This window comes from Trachemys scripta, chromosome 8 (assembly GCF_013100865.1).
Source record: "Trachemys scripta elegans isolate TJP31775 chromosome 8, CAS_Tse_1.0, whole genome shotgun sequence".
Taxonomy (NCBI): Eukaryota; Metazoa; Chordata; order Testudines; family Emydidae; genus Trachemys; species Trachemys scripta.
Genome location: NC_048305.1, coordinates 46032219 through 46054831, shown reverse-complemented (window position 1 = coordinate 46054831; position 22613 = coordinate 46032219). Strand labels below are relative to the sequence as shown.

Sequence of the window (22613 nt, the reverse complement as noted above, 5' to 3'; positions counted from 1 at the left end):
TCACACTCTCATTTCAGTATTGCCAACCCCAAAGTCCAAAAATGAGAGACAATCTTTTTGTACTTTGTATTCGCCTTTTGTTTTTTCAAGCCGTGAGGGCACATTTGGGTCACATTTTCCAGCTTCTCTGCAACCCTGAGAGCAAGAAACTTGCTTTTAAACAAACAGAAAAATTAGATTTCTCATGTAATTACTTGATTCCAGGAGCTGGAGCTTTAAGTCAAGCATCAACTAGTGGGAGACTCACAAGAGTTGGCAACACACGATCCTTGGTGGACTCCCAGTCCAATGTTCTCTTTTTTTATTCATCTATTGAATTTAATTAAAAATGTATTAAAATTAATAAAAACTTAGCCATGAGGGTCCCAAAGCTGAGAGGAGTCATGAGAGTACCTTGCCAATGGGCTCTAAGGATTTGTGTACGCAGGGAAAAATTATTCCCGTCAATTTCCCAGTGTAGACAAACTATGCTCCCATTTCCCCTATCTCCAGGCTTCTGGTTTGCTTTTGATTCAGGGTTCACAAGACAGATCCTCCAGAGCCCAAACTCCCAGCGACTGTTTCGGTCCTCTCTACCAGGAGCCCACAGGGCACGTGTCTGAGCAGTGAGATAACTTTTCCCTTTCACAGTGTTTAACTCCTCCCAAGTATAAAGCCCCTTGCTCTGTTAGGGTGTGTTAATCTTCCTACCCAGCAGCCTGTGAAGAGACAGCTTGCCTGCTCCATTGAGGAAGGGAAAAACAGGTAAGAAATGGAAAGACAAAATAGGAGGAAGAGAAATGGGGGGGGGAGGGGATTCAGACAGCATGGCTTAGCTATAAACTACAATTACCTTCTGAGCTGCTCCTCTGGGTCTCTAACCCAAGGCGGAGAGGGACTCTAGTTACAGCAGGGTGATGTAACTGAAGAAGTGAGGTTTTCACCCACGAAAGCTTATGCCCAAATAAATCGGTTAGTCTTTAAGGTGCCACCAGACTTCTTGTTGTTTTTGTAGTTACAGCAGGTAGACCTATGAAAGTTGTGTTTTGGGGCACATAATGGGGTTGCATTTGGGGATAAAGGGGCAAGCCAATGGGATGAGAGCAGTCAGGTGGGATCATGAATAGGGGATTGGGGGGGAATACACACATAGTATAGCTCAAACAGTGTTTGTATGTTGTTTTTTTTGCAGTCTTTCTCCAAATCCATTTATTTTTACCGCCCCATGTCTTTCCTGGTTTCACAGCAAAGGGTGTAGTTTGGGGGAGGAAGGGCAGGAGGGGTGCTGCCCCCCAAACTACAAGCCTTGGGCAGGTGTGGAATTTCCCCCCCCACACCTGGCCCTGTTGGCCTGGCTGGAGCTGGCCCCCAAAATATAGAAATCAAATGACACCTCTGGTTTCACTCCTCCGTCTCTTCATTTTTTCATTCCCTTCATGCCCCTTTCTTTCCTTGTATGCTGGATCTTACACTCGTTTCAGTATCTTTTCCCTGGATCACAGTTTACTGTAGAATCCTGCGTTTTTTCCCTTGCATTGATCTCTTTCCTGCTCTCCTTTCTTTTCAAACAGCTATTCTGATTGGTCCTCACGCTTCACTTTGTTATTTTCCCTCCCACATCATGTCTTCTCTCCTCTTTCACCCTCCGTTTGTTCCCTGTTTCCCTCCCTTTCCTGAAGTCTCCTTGACCTCCTGCGCACCTTCCCTACCGCTCCTTCAGTCTTCCTCCCAATTCCTCCTTAAATCCAGCCTTCACCTCGCCTCTCACTCATCCCTGCATCCTGCTCTCAATTCCTTTCCTTCTCCCTATCTTTCTCCCCAAACTCCCTGTGACAGGTTGGATCACAGAAACCCCCTTGGCAGCTGCCACCTGACGTACCAAGACTACCTCTGCTTCTGTTTTCCCTGCCAGCTCAGGACTCCAGCACCCTGTCTTGCTGAGCCAGACACTCCCATCTGCTCCAACACAGACCCAGGGTCTGAATCACTTGTCCCAAAGCTGCAAGTTTACCTGAAAACAGCTCACAAAAGTGTGCTTGTCTTTAGCACTCAGATGCCCAACTCCCAATGGGGTCTAAACCCAGATAAATCCGTTTTACCCTGCATAAAGCTTATGCAGGGCAAACTCCTAAATTGTTCGCCCTCTATAACACTGATAGAGAGATATGCACAGCTGTTTGCTCCCCCAGGTATTAATACATACTCTGAGTTAATTAATAAGGAAAAAGTGATTTTATTAAATAATAATAGAAAATAAATAGAATAGAATAATTTAAAATTAAATTAAATAGAAAATAGGATTTAAGTGGTTCCAAGTAGTAACAGGCAGAACAAAGTAAGTCACCAAACAAAATAAAATAAAATGCGCAAATCTATGTCTAATCAAACTGAATACAGATAATCTCACCCTCAGAGATGCTTCAGTAAGCTTTTTCTCAGACTGGACACCTTCCAGGCCTGGGCACAATTCTTTCCCAATTCTTGTTACAGCTCAGGTGATAGCTAGCGGATTCTTCATGATGGCTCCTCCCCATCTTTGTTCTGTTCCAACCCTTTATATATCTTTTGCATAAGGCGTGAACCCTTTGTCCCTCTGGGTTTCCACCCCCCCCCCCTCACTGGAAAAGCACCAGGTTAAAGATGGATTCCAGTTCGGGTGACATGATCACATGTCACTGCAAGCCTTCATTGCCCACTGGCCAGCACACACATATACAGGAAGACTAACAGGTAAACACAGCCATCTGCAGACAATGGTCCTGGTTAATGGGAGTCATCAAGATTCCAAACCATCATTAATCGCCCACACTTTGCATAATTACAATAGGCCCTCAGAGTTATATTTCATATTTCTAGTTTCAGATACAAGAGTGGTACATTTATACAAATAGGATGATCACACTCAGTAGATTATGAGCTTTGTAATGATACCTTGCCAGAGACCTTTTGCATGAAGCATATTCCAGTTACATTATATTCACTTCTTATTATGTTTTTATAAAACCATATAGACTGCACAACGTCACACTCCCTCACTCGTGAACAGGGCTAGGAAGCTGGAGACGTGGGCCCCACTCTCAGTGCTGCCACAGAGCTCTGAGCTTGGGCCACTCATTTGGCCCACCTCATTTGGGCCACTCATTTGGCCTCAGTTTCTCCATTTCTAGCCTTACACTATTCTTGTGGGGGTTCAGTTACTCATGTTTGTGATGCACCCTGAGGGTGGAGAGCGCTCTGGGAGTGCACAGTATAGTTATTATAGATCCCCTGTGCCTATCCTGCAGCTCCCATACATTATCTCCTGTCCCCAAATGTCTCCGATCTCCCAAATCATCCATTCTCTTCATCCTGTCCCCCTAACCATGCCCTAACCTCATACCCCTTCACAGCCACCTCCCCAGCATAGTCAGAGCCTCCTTCTCTTATGCCCCTCTCCTTCCACTGAGCTTGTGCTCTGGAGTCCCCGACATTTAACGTACTCCCTCCACAAAGCTTAGTTCATTCTCAGCATCTTCCCCACCCCACCAGATGGCTCCCTTTATCCCATTTGGGTAATCAGAAAGGACTATAAGGGGCAACTGGGCACTGGCACTGCTGGGAAGCTCACAGCAGCACTGGCAATACTCAGAACTCACCTGAACATTCAAGACTCCATTCCATCCTCCTCCCACAGAGGACCCACTGACTTGAATTCCTAAACCATTTTGCTGAAGCCACGAGGACCCCATTCCCTGGTGATTCCTTGCACTGACCAGACTGCGTGATCCTCCCAAACACCAGCACACCATGGCCAAGAGAGTTGCTGTGATCGGCTCTGGCGTGAGCGGACTGACCTCCATCAAGTGCTGCCTGGATGAGGGACTGCAGCCCACCTGCTTCGAGAGAAGCAACGACATCGGGGGGCTCTGGAGATTCAAAGTAAGTGGGGGGTTCATTGCCTGTGGAGTTGGCACGTTGGCTGTTTTTGTAAACTGGACCTTCCTCTGTTCTGCCCTTCCTAAGGGGGCTAAGATCCCCTCTGCTGTCAGGCACAGAGGGAAGCAAAGAAGGGAAACAGTGGGTGGAAAAATCCTGAGGGGGGGGGAGGAGTAGCCCAGTAGCACATTCCTTCTGGTGTCTGGGAGCTCACAGAAGCTGTTCCATGCCAGTGGCACTGGGACATGTTGTTTGATCAGTGGAACTAGAGAAAGAGGGTCACACTTCAGGAGGAACCTAGTTCGGTGTGAATTCAGGAATGCAAGCCAGGTCCAGGCTGCTTGCACACACATCCTGGAGCCTCAGTTCATACCCCTGGCCTCTCAGCATGCCTAATACAGATCTCTTTCCTACAACTCTGCCTGCTTATCGCTAATGGTACAGGGCAGGGCTGCACAGCTGTGATGGGGGGTGGTCATGGTTACAGACACATCATAGGTAGGGTTGCCAGTTTTGGTTGGACATATTTCTGGAGGTGTCCTCACATGACATAATCTTGAATTAAAGATTAATCTTTAATTCCTGGAGACTCCGGGACAATCCTGGATGGTTGGCAACCATAGTTACGTGACACGTGATCTATGACATACCACTGGGAAAATCTCTGAGACTTCAAGGCTCTTTAACTCCTTCTCTGTGCTGCCCCCTGCCCAGCCCTGTTCTCCTTTGTGACAGGAGCAACTGATCACAGCCTGGCTCTTGAACTTGCCCCTGGAGCCTGGAAAATGACTAGCAGAGGGATTTTGTGACAACCATGTCTCCTCTTTTTTGCTGCTTTTTGATGCTTATGGCAGGCTTGAAAGTCTGGGGGCAATGGGCTGTTATTTGTAAAGGTGATTTGTTTTGTTTGATTTTACTGTATAAATATTAGGTAGGACAAGTATGCTCTCCCCTGGTTTTGCAGGAGGACTCACAGGGGGTGGAGGAAGTTTAATTATGTTCATTTGCTGGAGATGTACATTGTGAGCTCTAATGGAAAGAGGTTTTCAATGTTTAACGAAGACATTCTTCCTTCCAAGTGTCCAGTAAACACTGGAGATAAATAGGTGTTAGCCAAAACAAACAAAGCGAAGATTTAAACACTCTAAGTGAACTTTTAGTCCATTTTCCTCTCAGTTGCCCAGTTTTTCCTCTCTTGCCTATTTGTGTTGTAATGTTAGTAGGTCTCCAGTTGCCAGGAGTCTTTCAAACTAGACAAGAGTGTAAAAAAACCCACTGGAGCAAAACTCCCGCCCCCTCCCTCCCCCATCAAACCCTTTTCGGTCTCGTTCATTTTTCATAAAACAACAAATGAAGGACCCAAGCTCAATATTTCTTTCTTTTTAGTCACCTTAGCTCTTGCATTTTCCCACATTTTGTGTGTTCACATATGTTAAATGTAACAGTACATGAATGCACATTTTACATTTAATCAAACAATTCTAAAAGTAAATGTACTGGCTCATGCTGTATTTCCTTGAGATCATGATGACATTGTGTTATATTCAGACCTGGGGTAAGCCGGTGTATTTCCATTGCATTTCACCTGCGTTCAACAACTAAATGTGGCCTGTCCGAAAATTTGTCTGAGAGTTCATTTATTTCCCTCTGTCCTTTAAACGTAACTGAATGGAGAACGAATTACTGAAGACTGTTTTTATGTTCACTTTCAGAGCTGGCCAAATAACTGTTTATCTCCCCACCGTGAGTTAATTATGCTAATGTGGCTTGTCTACTCCCTAGTGAAACCTGTGGGGGGGGGAAGGTTGAGAGAACAGTATGTAGTAAAGGCAAAGACAAATAAAAGTATGTGCCATTTTTCTGTGTCTTTGTGATGTCTAAAGAAAACCTAAAAGTTTGGGGGAGATGGTAAGTTTTCTTGTTTGGCTTGTGTTTTACTTTACATTGTGCTTTTGCCTAGCAACAGTGTTACATACATCTCCCAGTGGGTATGGTGACCAGTGTGAAACAGGCTTTCAGTAGAGATATTACATGACATGCTATGGCAGTGGTCCCTAAACTGTGGGGTGCACCCCCCCTAAGGCGGTGGAGGAACATTTAGGGGGCATAGCGGGGCACAGGCCAGCTGCCACAGGGCGGGTGGGGAGGGAGCATTACCCAGACCCTGCCGTAGTTCAGCACCCAGCAGCCACCCCAGCTCCTGGCCCTGACCAGGCCCAGTCATGGCTCCGCTCCCAGTCCCTCCACTACCCTCAGCCCCTGACTGACTGCAGCCCAGCCATGGCTCCACTCCTGGCCACTGCCCCAACCCAGCCCCCAGTTGGCCTTCAGCCCCCCCAACCATGGCCCCTGGCTCCCCGCCATGGCTCCAGTCCCAGCCTTGGCCCCCCCTTCCCTCTGTCTGTGCACCCCCTCAGGAGCCGTGGCCCCGTTCCTGGCCCCAGCTCCCAACTGTGGCTCTGGGGTGGAGGGCAGCACACAGCGTGACAAGTTTGGGGATCCCTATAATCCTTTTGCACCCCTGAGCCCTCTGCCAGTTGACACAAAGAGGAACCTTGGTTGCAGTCTCCCCTCTTTTCAACCCAAGAAAGATTTATTTTCTTTGCCATGTCAAGTAAGTAGAGTGATCCAGCTGCAATGTATCTGGTGGAGTTGCCAATCCTCCAGGATTGTCCTGGAGTCTCTAGAAATTAAACATTATTTTTTAATTAAAGATTAATTTGTTATATGATAAAACCTCCAGGAATATGTCCAACCAAAACTGGCAACCCTACGGCTTCTGGAATTCAATAACCTGTTAATTCTCAACTGGGTCTCAGTGACTGTGTATAAACAAATGGGATCTGTTTTGGGCAATGTTTAAATAATCACCTGCCAAGAAAAAATTGCCCCAGCACTGGTGGTGGCTAGAAGCCACACTGCAAGCACTGTAATGCACAGCAATTCCTCTAACACCCCAGCAAGAAGAGACAAAATCATGCCAAATGTGTGTTTGTAAGTATAGAGTTTAATTTTATACTTCATAGAAAGGATCAAATGCAGCCTTGATGGACATTTTATAGAGGTTCTCACCATCTTCATTACCAAAATACCTGAGAACCTGCCAGTCATGCATTAAGTGACATGACTAAGTTCTGTCACGTATGGTTCATTCTTTCTCTCACTCTCTCCCAAAGGAGAAAATTGTGCACACTGTGGAGTGTTTTGATGGAATTTTTTAAATATAAATCATATGTACACTGTGCTGTGTTTGACAGGAGGTCTCTACCATGTAATGCTAGGGATGAAATTTTGCCCTAGAAGAATAACCTCATTAGACAGCAACCGTGAATGGTAAATTACAGCTCATACTGCCATTCCCCCAGTTAAAAATGTAGCTGAATTATGGTGCCAGTGTAAATAGTCTATGGACACTAGGGCAAACATGCAATTCTGTGCTGATGAGCTGAAGCAAGTAATACTTTTCCTGTATGTCTGCCAAAGGATGAAGAAGCCCTTAGGGCACAAATGAGTCTTGCAGAAGTCTTGCAACATGGGAGTGGACTGTAAATGATCTTAGATGGCCATGAAATAATGACCTGTTCAAACTTCAGTAACACCATGAACCAAGTGTGCAAAGACCACTTACAAGTCATAAGAGTTGCTACAACAGCAGCCATTCATGTGTACTGTTGTTTATTATTTGTATCACAGCAGCATTTAGATGCCCCAACAAGGTTCCATTGTGTTAGTACTGTACATACACCAAGTGAGACATCCTCAAAGAACTTAAAAATCTCAATAGACAAAGCACAGGAGAAAGGCAATGGCATTATCCCCATTTTACAGATGGGAAACAGAGGCCCAGAGAGATCCTCAAAGGTATTTAGGCTCCTAACTTCCATTGGATCTGGACCTAAGTGACTTCCACAAGGTGTCATAGTGTGTCTGCAATTCACGTCTCCTGAGTTCCAGCACAGACTCTTAACTACAAGACCATCCTCACAAAGGAGAACATTTGCTACAAAGAAAAACTTGTGGCAAGAGAGATCACTTTGGCTCTGCATTGGGAAGCTTAGACAGAAGTGAGAGCCCACACACTGCATCGGGCTATCACAAACCTTCAGAGTCATTGAGCATCACACAGCAACATGGAAAACTGCAGATTTGCACTATCTAGTAACATTTTAAAATACACATTTGTTTGTCTGATGTTTTCTAGGAAAAGGTAGAGGAAGGCAGAGCCAGTATCTACCAATCTGTATTCACCAATTCCTCCAAGGAGATGTCGTGCTTCAGTGACTTTCCGATGCCAGAACACTTTCCAAACTTCCTGCACAACACCAGATTCCTGGAATATTTGAAACTGTACGCAAAGCGCTTTGATCTTCTGAAATACATCAGGTTCAAGGTATGTCCTATTAAAATAGGGTCCTGCTACTTATTTATTTCCTATACACAAAAGCCAGCTACTTACAGGCTGTATAACTTGTCTTTTAGGTTAAGGAAAACAGCAAAATAAGAAAGAACAAAAGTAAAGTCTGCATGAGAGCGAGCACAACTTCAGAATGGCTTGTTACATAACGTAACCTACCGATTCTGCATGTGTGTGTAGAACTGCAGCTGTATGCATTGTTGTTGTAGCCATGTTGGTCCCAGGATATATGCAAAATAAAGTGGGGGAGGTAATATTTCTAGTGGACCAGTTTTGACTGGTGAGAGAGACATGCTTTCGAGCTTACATTGAAGAAGAGCTCTGCATAAGCTCAAAAGCTTGTGTGTCTCACCAACAGAAATTGGTCCAGTAAACTATATTATCTCCAGCACCTTATGTCTCTAGAACTATAGCTGATCTGGCTATTGGGGAACAGATTGCTTTCTGATAATACTCTGCTGGGTGGAGGACCTGGGGAAGGTTGGCAGAAGCCAATATTATGGAAGAGAGATGAGACTGTCACAGGGTGACTGAAAAGGGACAATGTGGCGACAGGGGAAAGGGCAGCAGGGGCATGGATTAGATGCTAAGCGGATTCAGATTCAACAGGGTAGATGATCGGCCAAAATTCTGACCAGGCCCTCGATAGTGAGAGGGGACACTGGAAGGATTCTGGCCTTTTTCTCATGGATTCAGTCCCAACCCCTGTTTCTACCCCACAAAAAGCACAGGATGTCAGGACAAGGAACAGTGTGAAGAGATCAGGCTAGTGGATAGGATAAAGAGACCAAAGCATCATTTTTCTTTGGGTTTCTAAAATTGCTTGAAACCAGGTGAATCCAACTCATTCTATTACAAGGGCAAAAATTGCACAATTAATTAGGTCTGTGATGCTCCCCAGAGGTACCCAGGGCTGTGAGGCACCTTGCTACTGTCTGCCCTTCGCATGAGCAAGCCCCATACCAGCTGGGCATCAGCTCCTTGACTCCATGGGCAACACAAGCAATGCCCTCTAGGTCTGTGCTCTCCTCCCTGCAGGTTAGCGATAGATGTACTCCAACTTCTGAGCATCTCTCTGGAGTGTCCAGCCCCTAGTCCACTGCATGCTCACAGAATTCACTGCTGTGCTGCTATGAAAGAAGCAGTGTACCCCAGTTTACCAATCCCACCTCAGATCACTGCTCCCCCTCACACCCAGCACTTAGACAGGTTCATAGGGAAATCAAGTGTAAGTTTAATTTAATGCAGTTGAGCTCCCCCAAAGTTTTTGCAGTGTTTTCCAGCCAGGTGGGCTGTAACCCTCCTTTCATAAGACAACACGCTGCTAGTTCATCTCCTCAATGAAAGAGCCAGGGTGCAATACGCTTCCAATCCATTGTCTTTACTTGTAAACAGGATGTCCACCACACATTGAGTGTGGGGGGGGGGTTGGTTCAGATACATAACTTCTTAAATATCATCCATCCATACATCTCATAATTAGGGCTGTTAAGTGATAAAACAACCCCAAGAAAGATTTATTTTCTTTGCCATGTCAAGTAAGCAGTCTGAACTTTGTTTTGGTGTTTGCACATGCAGTTGGCCATTTTGCATGCACAGGTGTAGTAATTGTGTGTGCAAACAAGATGCACAGTTGCAACCTAAGCTATCTGAAAACTTTCCCCTTTCAGCTCTTGTCTACAGTAGGCTTTTAGCCAGAATTTTTCACTGTTGCTACCAGCAGTTCAACTCTACTAGTGTTAGCAACATTTTTACCACTCTGTCACCCAGACCTGCTCTGAGCGATGCTAGGCAACAGGTAATAAAAGCTGGTAGCAACAGTGGGAGACATAGTGTGATGAAATATTGGTGTCAGGTGACATTTTTACCACTCTGTCATCCAGATCTGCTCTGAGTAGTGCTAGGCAACAGGTAATAAAAGACGGCAGCAACAAGAACCTGATCAGTCTAGCATTGCCATCATTGCTACCACCAGTGGAGTGGGAGCAATGGGGGGAAACTTTTGGCATGAAACCCTAGTGTAGACACAGCCAAATGTCACCGTAAGGCATAAGAGTTAATTCCCAGTTAAGGTGAACTGGATCAATTCACTCGTCTCTGAGTTGTTTCAGGCTACGGCAGTACTATGTTCCATTCACAGCTGGAAGGTTATGTTTGCAGCCGTAAGGGCTACAATCTTCCTTGTTAGTTAAATGAAAGCTTGTATTCTGGAAAGTCTGGATCTGTCAAGCAGGCTGGATTAAATGTACCCATTTCTGGCCTGTAAATTACACGGTTGACATTCCTGCTTAAAGTCAAACCTGAATGTGGAGCCCAGTTCACTCCTAGTTTCTGAGCTCTTCTGAGTATGTGAGTCACAATAGATCACCTCTAACACATGGTGCTGGGGCCAAAGCACTGATATATTTTCTCGGGTTTACTTTCAGACCACAGTCATCAGTGTAAGAAAATGCCAGGATTTCTCTACCACCGGCCAGTGGATTATTGTCACCGAGAGTGATGGAAAGCAAGAATCCACCATGTTTGATGCCGTTATGGTGTGCATGGGTCACCATATAGAATCCTTTATCCCAGTGCAGTCGTTTCCTGGTAAGAGCTGTGTTTGCAAAGCCCTCCTACAGGGTGTATTTGGGGTCCAGGTTAACAAGGTACAAAACCAGGAACAGCTAGGGACAATTGTTTATATTCCTGTATTGGAGAGAGAGCCTATGGCTCGCTGCATGACCAGTTTAATGGTTCCTCCGGATCTGATTATTCCTTCTTGTCTTTCTTGAGGCTTTAGTCCCTTGGAAGCACTACAGTTATTGGATTATCCAAATCATTACTTCAGCAAGCAGATGGGCCTGGATCCCACATCCTCTGAAGCCAATGGATATCTTTCCATTCACTTCAATGTGTGCTAGATAGGGCCCAGCTGTTTGCTTTCCTGATACAACAAGACTAATTTAAAGCAAGAGCATTGCGAAATTCTATACATTCAACAAATACCTGGCCATGAACAATGCAGGGTTCAAATCAAGAAGCTGTTATCTGTTTGATTCCGTTGTCTCTCCTATATTGCTGTGTATTTTATATATATAATAGCACCTCCACTGCCATATTTTACATACTGATTCTTTTCTCTGCTAGCTTTCTTCTTCCTTCTCTTCTTTTTGCCCTGAAAAATCTCAGTCACAATGTTTAAATTCTCACCCTCTCCAATATTTTCAGCTCTTCCAGTAAAAGTAATGTTTGGGGTCAGTTGGTTTTGGACAAATTTTCGTTCAGTTTCTACTTTAGCGGAATGTTTTTTCCTGGTAGTGAAGCAAAATTGTTGGCACGATCAAAGTTTGGCACAAACATACATCAGGCACAAACACAAAGTTTGGCACAAACACGCAGCTAGGCCTTTGAGTGGATTAGTCGAACATACCAGGCACATTCAAATATTTGCTCTGTTTTTAACACTTGACACAGGCCAGCTGGCATCCCCACCCAATTAACTCTGATAGTGAGAAATGCTTGCAGACAAAGGGCTCAGACCTCTATAGCAATGAGTGCATACTCAGTGCAGCTCAGGAGTGGGGGGCCACCTTTCCATTCCCCCAGTTCTGGACCAGATGAGGAACATAATAGTCCCTGGGGTAACTTAAAGCAGCTTCAGAGCTGCCATGTTATGCCACCTGCATCCAGTGCTCTGCCCTGCCCCAGCACATCCCTCCCACACCTCCAAAGAATGGTGTGCAGCGGGGGGTGGGGAGGGGAGAGGAGGATCTCCTGCCCTTTCGATCAACATTCATCCTGTTCACTGCATGAGCAGTACACAGCAAGTGGAAGAGGGCCTGAGGGCTACACCCAATGCGTCCACGAATGAAAGGCACTGCTCTCCACTGAAACTTCTCATTTTTGTTTCTAGTAAAGCATACCTAGACGTCTTCTCAAGCCAAACACCCTACAGCTCAATGTCTCTAAACTCTGGGAGGAGGCAGGAGGGTTGAAATACAAACTTGGATCTGAATTTTATATTCATAAGAGGCCAAACCAATTGACAACGCCACAAAACCTGCAGCCAAATGGCCCAGAATTTTAAGATGCCCCAAATCTGGCGCTGAGGGTGTCTACACTGTAATCGGGAGGTGTGATTGCAGTATGTGTACCCCAGCTAGATCAAAGCTAGACTGAGTAACACTAGCGGTGAAGCCATGGCGGCACAAGCAGGTTAGCCCCGCCCACCCAGGACCTAGGTTCAATCACATACCTGAGCGTTAGCAGTTTAAAACCCATCTCTGCACTGAGATTCCAATCCTTCCTTCTCTCCTCGTAGGTATTGAAAAATTCAAGGGCCAATATTTCCACAGCCGGGAGTACAAGAGCCCCGAAGGATTTCAGGGGAAGACAGTCGTGGTGATTGGAATGGGGAACTCTGCATCGGATATTGCCGTGGAGCTCTGTCAGAGAGCCAAACGGGTAGTGTGACTTAGCCTGCTACCCTTGTGATTTGGGGTGAGGGCAGTGGAAGGCATCCATATACTCTATCCATAACATATACTGATGTGGCATGTAAGTAAATTAAACCCCACATCAGTATACTGTGGCCCAGAAATTTGTTAAAAGCAGCAATCACCTAGAATACTCAGCATTCCAGGCATTAAAGCCCAAATCTCTGCTTCTCTGGAGCAGGAAAAAAAGCCTCTAATGATTGGTTGCTATTATTTTGACTGTTTATTCTACGTATTTCTGTAGGGCCTAGTGGCCCCACCTGCAAACAAAGTTCCATTGTGCTAGGCCCAGTACATACACACAGCAAAAGGTCCTGCACTCAGACCAGCCTACAATTTAAAAAGACAAGACAGACAAAGGGTGGGAGAAAAGAAGTGGTGTTATCCCCATTGTACAGATGGGACACTGAGGCAAGGAGAAGTTAAGCAATTTCCCCAAGGTCACAAAGGGAGGCTGGAGCCAAACCCAGCTCTCCTGAGTTACACAAGATCACCCTTCCTTTGAGATTGGTACATCTAGAAACAGCCTCCACAGCAATGTAAAGTAATCTCAAGTGGGTGTTTTTTCCCAGTCCCCTGACTCTGTTCTGAGACATTGTTTCTCTATTGTTTTGACCTCGGTAGCCTCAAGCAGGAGATGATGTTCAATGTCTGGAGATAAACCTAGGCTGAGATTTGCCATGCAGACAATGCACATGCTGTGGAAGTCTGTCACTGCTTAAAGTGGAATTCTGTATTGCCCTGTAGGTATTCATCAGCACCAGAGGAGGCTCATGGGTAATGAGCCGTGTCTACGACGACGGCTACCCTTGGGACACTGTATTTCACACCCGATTTAGCAATCTGATCAGAAGTGTCCTGCCTTGGCCCCTTTTGAAACAGGTGTATGAACAGAAGATGAACCAATGGTTTAACCATGAAAACTATGGCTTGGTGCCTCAGAACAGGTACGCACTTTTAAGGTGCAGTTGATCTATGGGTAGGTGGAGAGGGAAAGGAATCTGAATCATGTAATTATTATGAGGCCATACGCTGTCCTCACTCATGCTTCACTCACTCCTTACTCAGGCTAAACTCTTACTGAATATAGGACTGGCCAGACTAGATCAGACCTGAGGTCCCTCTACCCCAGTGTGTCTCTGACACTGGCCAGGACCATATGCTTCAGGGGAAGGTGCAAGAAATTCTGTAGTGGGCAATTATGGACAATCATGGGAAAGTTTCTTCCTAACGGCCATCACTTAGTGGTCAGATTATGCCTTGAAGCATGAGGGTTTATACTTTTGGATGTTCTCATTATCCACACACATGTGCAATTCTTTTTTAATCCTGCAGTAGACCAAACTAACCCTCCAATCTTAACCCCCCAAAACACTGGGATTGTTTGAAATCTGGATTCACATGTGAAGGGTTGGGCCTATCTCTGCTTAAAATGCCAGGAAAGGGTCCAAGATCAAAACATGTACATTCTCCAGGAAAATAAATGTCCGGGGAGGAGGGAGAGGAGTTGGAGGAGGGTGGTTCCTTGGCAAGTGCTCAGCTCTGTTCCAAAACTATGTGGAAAATGCTCTTGGGAACCCAAGTCCTGCCAGGAAAGAGCAAATATTTATTTAGATTTTATAAAACAGTTGATTCAAGTCTTTAGACATTCAAAGGCTTAGATACACCTCTACCCCGATATAACGAGAATTTGGATATAATGCAGTAAAGCAGCATTCTGGGGGGCGAGGCTGTGTGCTCCGGTGGATCAGTGCGTCAGCATGTCTGGCTCCAGCACGCTGCTCTGAACGACATGTTAATGGTGCCGGGCCAGGGCCAAGGGGTTGGATAAGGGGCAAAGGGTCTCGGGGGGCGGTCAGGGGACACTGAGCAGGGGGGTTGGATGGTTCGGAGGTTCTGGGGGTGGGGTGGTCAGGTGACGGGGAACGGGGGCATTGGATAGGGCGTGGGAGTCCTGAGGGTGATTAGGTACGGGAGGGGGGTCTCTGGAGGAGGCGGTGAGGGGACAAGGGGCAGGGGGGCTTAGATAGGAGGTGGGTCTTGGGAGGGGTGGTTAGGGGCATGGGTCTCTGGAGGGGATAGTCAGGGGATAAGAAGCGGGGGGGTTGGATGGGTCAGGGGTTATGAGGGGTCAGTCAGGGGGCGGGAAGTAGGTGGGGGTTGGATAGGGGGCAAGGCCAGGCATGTTTGCTGACTATTAATAATGGAAATGCTCGAGGCCAAAGCAAGTTCGATGTAACATGGTTTCACCTATAACGTGGTAAGATTTTTTGGCTCCCGAGGACTGCGTTATATCGGGGTAGAAGTGTATGTGGAACTAATCTCCTTCTGGTGCAGGAGGAAATGGTCAAAAATGTCTCCCTTGGATCACCTCAGTTTTTGGGTAGCCAGTCTGGGCCACCTTAGGCCTCGCTTTCTGACCTGCAGCACCTGTTAACTTATTTCAGTCGGAGCTGTGGGTGCTCAACACCCCTGGAAATCAGGCTGAGGATGCATCAAATTTGTGGATGCTTGAAACTTTCAACCTTAACTTCCAAGTATATCACCATTGCTGCTGTCAAGGTTCCCTTCCCACTCTGAACTCTGGGGTACAGATGTGGAGACCTGCATGAAAGACCCCCTAAACTTATATTCCACCAGCTTAGGTTAAAACTTCCCCAAGGCACAAATTCCTTGCCTTGTCCTTGTACGGTATTGCTGCCACCACCAAGTGATTTAAACAAACATTCAGGGATGGGGCCACTTGCAGCCCTATCCCCCCAAAAAATGTTTGCATGGCCTCAAAAAAACCAGACACCTCCACCATCTTGTTTCCTTCCAGAGCCCTGATGAAAGAGCCAGTGTTCAATGATGACCTTCCAAGCCGCATCCTCTGTGGCAGCGTGGTGGTGAAGCCCATTGTGAAGGAGTTCACCGAAACCGCTGCCATCTTTGAAGATGGGACTATGGAGGAGAACGTGGATGTTGTCATCTTCGCCACTGGCTACAGCTTCTCGTTCCCCTTCCTGGAGCAGTCAGTCATCAAAGTGGAAAACAACGAGGTCGCGCTGTACAAACATGTCTTCCCCCCTACGCTGGAGAAGCCAACGCTGGCTGTCATTGGCCTCATACAGCCGCTTGGGCCCATCATGCCAAATGCAGAGCTGCAGGCTCGCTGGGCTACAAGAGTCTTTAAAGGTAAGTGGACGGGCATGCTGTGATACATGCTTAATAATTGCCAACATGCCAAATGTGTGACCAGATTTAGCCTTAAGTGGGCACAACTGCCAATGAAATCAATACTAGTGCCCTTTGCATCAGGGTTCAATTTGGCTTATCATCCCTGCTGCAAGGTGCTTACATGTTTGATTTAGATAAGACTGATACATGGGAATACAGGACAGGGAGAGAATGGCAAAGGACGCCAATGCAGGTTCTAAATTCAAAAGTTTTACATTTGTTGACTCCCATTCATGGGACTGACTCCTTAACATCCCTCGTTAGCATGCTCAGTCTGCACAGACCACTTCTGATTTTTTTTTTAACTGTGAGGGTAATTAACTGCTCTAATCTAGCTCAACCACAAGTTATGAGCTGGATACAGGAATAACAGGGTGAAACTCCCTGGCCTGTGTGATGCAGGAGGTCTAACAACATGATCACAATGGTCCCATCAGCTTTAACATGTATTAATCTCTAATGTAGCTTACTGCTGGAGATCTGAAAGCAGGGAACTGCAGTGTCATTATAATTCTGTCTCATTGAGCAGCTCTCTGTATACTTGCAAGAACTTCTCTGTAAAGCGTCATGAGCATTGATGGTGCTACAGAAACAAAAGCTGCTGGCAGTGTATTGTAATTTAGGTATTATCCTTTTAAACTAACATTGTAAAGGAAAGGTGGAATTAGAGGAGAAGAAAAAGCTTTTCTTCCCCTTCTGAGAGTTTAATAGTTTAAACCAAACTCCTCACTAAGGAGATCAACTAGAAAAATGCACTGTCTTGCCACATGATTGATTTCAGCCAGCCATAAGCTAGGATTTGCTACTTATATGTAACAATATGTCCCTGTCTAACAGAAGTTCTCTGTTGTAAGGTTTAATGAGGGTTTGTGAAAGCACTGAGGCCCAGATCTGCCAAGGTATTCCACTGAAGTCAGTGGAAGTTAGGAGCTTAAGTAACTTGGATGATGGGCCTCAGAGACCCAAGGCTGAATTGGAGCCAGATGCCACAAGGGCAGATTAAAAGAATTTGTCTTGTCACAGTCCCCATGGCAAAACTAGAGCAGCATGATGGAGAATTCAGTCCCCTTTGCTGCAGAGGCCTCGACAAAGCAACACTTTTAAGCATCTGTAGTGGAACCTGCAAACTACTTGACGTAACAGATCAGGGCAGGAAGCTTCCCAAATCCAGCTCTGAACTTCGAAGCTTGGGTCCCTCTGTAATTCTTGTTACTTATTAGCCACTTTAATTTGCTAGGGCTGACTGAGCTGCCCTCCGAGAACACCATGATGATGGACATTGTCAAGAGGAAAGAGAAGAGGATCAAGTGGTATGAAACACCACCTAATTAATATTACTATTCTCCACTCATCATGGGAGCAGTTTATACATATAGAGGAAATTGTATTTCTCCTTCCTCTCATGCTCCTGAGAAAATACAGTGCTAAGTCTTCTAGAAGCTTTGGCTGGCATTCATGTCTTCATGTGTTTAAAATATACTCCATCTGTTCAATGACTAGCTCACTGGCAGATATTCCAAATGCCTTGAGTATTTAGGTTCCCCTCGTTTCTTTTCTGGCTGCCAGACCTGTGTGTGTATTCCCTCCAGACTGAATATTTTAACCATGCTTGCTTTACTTTAACCACAATTCCACTGCTCCCAGGAAAGGATTAGGGAACCACGTCAACCGCATATATCAGTGTAGTCTCTCAAGTATTCCTAGTAGCCAGTGATGAACATAACCCCAAACTAGCCAAGGATGCCTTTTGCTATTTTGTGGCAATGAAATGCCATTCTCATGCTTGCACTGAAAGGAAACCAGGACACCTTTCAGACTACTTTCCAGAGGAACTCCGCTGCTACTGTCTTTAGATCCAGCCTCCCTGTGGTGTGTCTGCCATCTCCCTTTTCACTCCTGTGTAAGAGTGGCAGTGGGTTTTATCCTCCTTCAGATTGGTGGCTGTTGGATATTATATTCGTCAGCCTTAAACCACATGCCCTTTTGGTCAATTACAAATCCTCATCAGAGAGTCTATACGAATTTCCCCAAGGGTCTTTCACATAGTTTATTTTGTTGATCAGAGAGAGACCTCATTGAGAAGGCAGCTACAGTAGAAGATGGCCAAGCTCACTAGCTTCCTTATCCTGCAAAAATATGAAGCTTATACCACCTGCTGGTCCTCTGGAAATGTTAATCTGTGCGTCTAATAGTTGAGGTGCCAAGAGTTAAGGGCTCAGCAAGTTGCAAAAATTGGAGTTGAAAGTTTATCTGTAGTGTCCATTGCTATCATGTCCAAGCACTGAATGCATAGCAATAATTCTTCACATAAAGTTCTGCTCATTCCAGCCCGAAATATTTCACAGGGTGTCTTTTGAATTGAAAAGATTTCCATTTTTCTAATGTTAACCTGAAATCACCGGTAGTCACCTGTGGGCTGTAATACTGTGGTCTAATTTTGGTTGTTGCGTGGTGGGTGCTGGGTGATGTTAGTGCCCTGAGATATACAGGAGGTCAAACTAGCAGATTGGTGGTCCCGTCTGGCCTTATATTACATATTATAGAGTTTTGGGGAGTGTAAGAAGATGGTCTGAGTAGAACAGCTCTTTTCCATCTCTGACTATGAGGCTGTGATCCTTAGGGTTTGCTTGCAAAAATGTGTACACCACTCCAGCCAGAACAGCACCATTCTTAATGACCTGTTACATGTAGGTGGTTTATATGCACACAGTTCTGAAAATCTGTCCCTGTGGGCCCATAATGGGGACTCAACTGCAGTTGAAAGGGATTAAGATTGTCTAAGGTATGAGAAATGCACTAGGTAGGCTGATATTATTTGTAATGCAAACATGCCGGGTTCTTCACAAATAGTATGTAACCTGCTGATGCCAATGTTTGGTAAATGTGCCTTGTTCTCTGCAAATTTGGGTCTACAGTTTTTTGGCCTGGAGGCAACTATAATTCAGCTAGTTTTAGGGTATGTCTGGATTGCAATGTGGAGATGGGATTGCAGCACATGTAGACATACCAGAGGTAGCTCTGATCTTGGTTAATAATAGCAATGTAATCCTGGCAGCTTGAATATGTACCCAGGGTCATGGGCAGTGGGGGCTGCCCGGAGCAGCTGCCCATGCTGCCACAGCTTCACTCGAGCTAGCTTTGCTCTAACTGGATGCTACATCAGAGAGCTGCAGCTATCCACAAGTCTATCTGGAGTGCTTCTTGTGGCTCTGAATCCCGTTATTTTTCAATCTTCCCGTATCTTGTCGGCTTCCCTGTCTTTTTCCTTTCTCCCTTTTTAGCAATAGGTTAGCATGGTATTTGCCAGTTCTCTACATGACATCCCTTTAGCACTGTGTGAATCGGGAGCATCAGATTCAATGTACATGGATCACTGAACAGTTATGACAGTTGTGGGGCATCTCTTTCTTTGCTCTCTCCTAAGGTTTGGTACCAGCCGCAGCCAGACATTGCAAACCGATCACATTGAATATCTGGATGAGCTCGCCGAGGGCTCAGATGCAAGACCCAGAATCCTTCCGCTGCTTCTGAAGGATCCCAAACTGGCCCTGATGATTTACTTTGGCCCCTGCAGCCCCTTCCAGTTCCGCTTGACCGGCCCTGGGAAGTGGGATGGAGCCAGAAATGCCATCCTGACCCAAAAGGCACGGATCATCAAACCCACAAGAACGCGAGTGGTGCACGACTCTTCAAACAACTACCTGGTTTCATATTTGCTTAAAATCTTTGGTCTCATTGCTCTCTTCGCTGCAATTTTTGTTAGTCTCCAGTAGTCCTGAGCTCTGTCCTATGTCAGGTCTCAGCAATGTGATGTGATGCTCTGCCCTCTATAGAAGTCTTTCCCTTAAAAAATAACAACCTCCTTGCCATATACCAGTCCATGGGTCTGATCCAGAGAGGTGCTGAGCATCTGCAGCTGCTGACTGGCACTAACTAACATTGTGGCTGCTCATCATCACTTTTTAAAATCGGCCCATTTGATTGGAGCTCTCTAGCAAAGCTATGGGTTTAAGTCAGACTAGATGGTTGGGTGGTCCCTTCTGGGCCTAAACTCTGCTCCCATTTCAATTAACATGAGGTTGTGTTACTAAATCCCTTAGGCAGCTTCACTTTGATCTGTTGATTTGGGCTCTGTTTAAATGCCGAGGGTTTGTCTATACACAAAAGTTGTACCCCTTTGACTGTACTGATATCATTTTACCAGTACAACCCTCAGCGTTGACATGACTTTAATGAAATAAGGCACCTTTTATGCCACTATTGCTGCTTCCTATATATGGGAAGGGGAATAATCTATACTGTTATAACTGCCTCCACACTGGAGGTTGTACTGGTATAACTATTTTAGTAAACAGTTGCTCCCTTACCCAACATAGTTATACTGGTACAAAAGCTGGGAGTAGACTAGGCCTTAGTGTGAGAGACTGTTTCTGTTACTCCAAACCTCCCCATTTCATATTTGAAAGCAAGATCTGAAATGACAGTAGGGGCAGAAACACAGACCAGTTTTTGCAAGCCAGCAATTACAGACCAGGCCCTATCAATATCTGTACAGACCAGGGCTTATCAATATCTGTAAAGTGTGCTGTGTCCTTCTCCCTGCAATGCAAGAAAGTGAGGCCTACCTTCTAAAGTTTCTAACTGTACATTTAGTTTGGACCTAGAGTTGGACCTGAAGTGGAGCCTCAATCAACCCCAGCCAACTTCAATCAACCCAGTCAAGAAACCTCAGTCCACCCCAGTACTGAAAGAGGCTGGGTGGAGTTTTCAGAAGCACTCAGCTTTGGCCTAACTCTCTTCCCACCAAAGTCAAGGATAAAACTCCCTTCCTGCACAAGCTAACTTCTCAAAGGCCTCACAATCCAGGGCTGACGTCTTGGGAGTTCAGAGACCCAACTGAAGCTCAACTTCCACTTCAACCCCCATTAGCTTTGTCTGTCATAAAACACCTCATTGACCAACATACCAGGCGGCCCTCATCACTGCAGCTCTCCAACACTTAGACAAACCATTCGTGGGACTTACAGGGTAGCAAACCTGCCAAATGCATGGTGGGTGGGATAACTCTTGTAATCTATTCTGGCCTTTCCATGATTCGTGCACAATGTTGCCAGTTACTTGGCCTGCTGGGTAACTTGCTTCTCGTTTCCTGAGAAAAGATACAACAACAGCTTGAGTCACTCATCAACTAGCCTGTTAATAAAAGGCCAGATTCTCAGTTGAGATAAACGGTATCTGGCCCAAAGCCATGGCAAAAGCTGTATTTTTGTTAGTGTTGCATTACTGATTCTATAGTCAAGACTGAGATGGGAGGTTTTTTTCAGTACAAATTTCTATCTTTGGTTTCTCATAATGAATTGTTTTCAGGCTCAAACTTGGCAAACTCCCAACTCAGTCTGAAAACATATTTTTGGCAAGCTTGAGAAATGTCAGTTTGATCTTTTTGTTTGTTTGTTTTTGTTAATTACAGGAACATAAAACACAAGTTCATGTGAGTTCAAGATGCATCTTGAGAGACTCTAGTAATTGAAAGCACTTGGTTTTAAATGTAAAGACAGGGCTGATGCAACCATTTAGGCAAACTAGGCGGCCGCCTAGGGCGCCTAGTGGTTGGGGGCGCCTAAAAGCCCGCTCAGGCGAGCAGGTGATCACCTCCACTCTGCCTCCTCCGCTGAGCACACAGCCCCCGTTCTAAGTCTCCTCCAATCGGCGCCGCAAGCCTGGGAGGGGAGGAGAATTAGAGTGGCGCTGCGTGCTCAGCGGAGGAGGCGGAGCCAAGGTGAACTGGAGTGGGCTCCCCAAGCGGGGTTAGCTGCCGCGGTGGGGGCTCCCCAGGCGGGGCTAGCTGCCGCAGGAGGAAGGGCTCCCCAGGCGGGGTTAGCTGCTGTGGAGGCGGGCTCCCCGGGCGGGGTTAGCTTCCGCGGAGGGGGGATAGCTGCTGCAGGGGGGGGGGAGCTCTCAGGACGGGGGGGGCGCAAGGTGGAAGTTTTGCCTAGGGCGCGAAACTTCCTTGCACCGGCCCTGTGTAAAGGGATGTGTGGTTAGTGCTTATCAAGGGGCCCAATTGTTTTGATTGTCTTAAAGAAATACACAAATTTTTAAACTGACTGATGCCTACACCTGATGGTTGATGTATGTGCAGTTTTGTAATATTCATGGTACTGCCAATAACACTTTCACAGTGCTAACAAAATACTGATTTCCAAACAGCTGCTATTCATGATTATATGCTTAGAGCCACCTTCTAGACTATAACGCTCATTGGCTTTGACAGATTTTTATGCTATTTTTATGATATATGAAAGGAGGGAGACAGGTGTTGGAAAAGTTGTTAGATTAGGAGAGGGAGGGAAAAGTTTTTGAGACCATCATAAGTGCAACACATTATAGGTATATAATTTCTATGGTGCTTGCATAACTTTTACATATCGTCTTCTGGGCCCTGGTGGAAAGGGACTGAAGCCTATGAAATGGGAAAGTATTTGATGGTGTATCTTTTTTCCTTAGTGTTTGAGGGAATTCAGTGTAAAAACTCTTAGTGCCACATTTGAGATTTTAAAACCACCAAATTCAGGAAGTTAAGAACTACAGTTTCTACAGTAACTTTG

General features: G+C 45.7%; 1 protein-coding gene across 1 annotated transcript; it reads left to right on the top strand.

The window, feature by feature from the left end:
• The first annotated feature begins 651 nt into the window (after window positions 1–651).
• LOC117881814 (dimethylaniline monooxygenase [N-oxide-forming] 2-like) lies at window positions 652–21930 on the top strand. Its single transcript, XM_034779541.1, has 9 exons — window positions 652–744; window positions 3653–3897; window positions 8096–8284; window positions 10735–10897; window positions 12612–12754; window positions 13534–13733; window positions 15608–15963; window positions 17243–17315; window positions 19430–21930. The coding sequence occupies exons 2-9, from the start codon at window positions 3766–3768 to the stop codon at window positions 19776–19778; spliced, it is 1605 nt and encodes a 534-aa protein (XP_034635432.1). The 5' UTR covers window positions 652–744; window positions 3653–3765; the 3' UTR covers window positions 19779–21930.
• The last annotated feature ends 683 nt before the right edge of the window (window positions 21931–22613 follow it).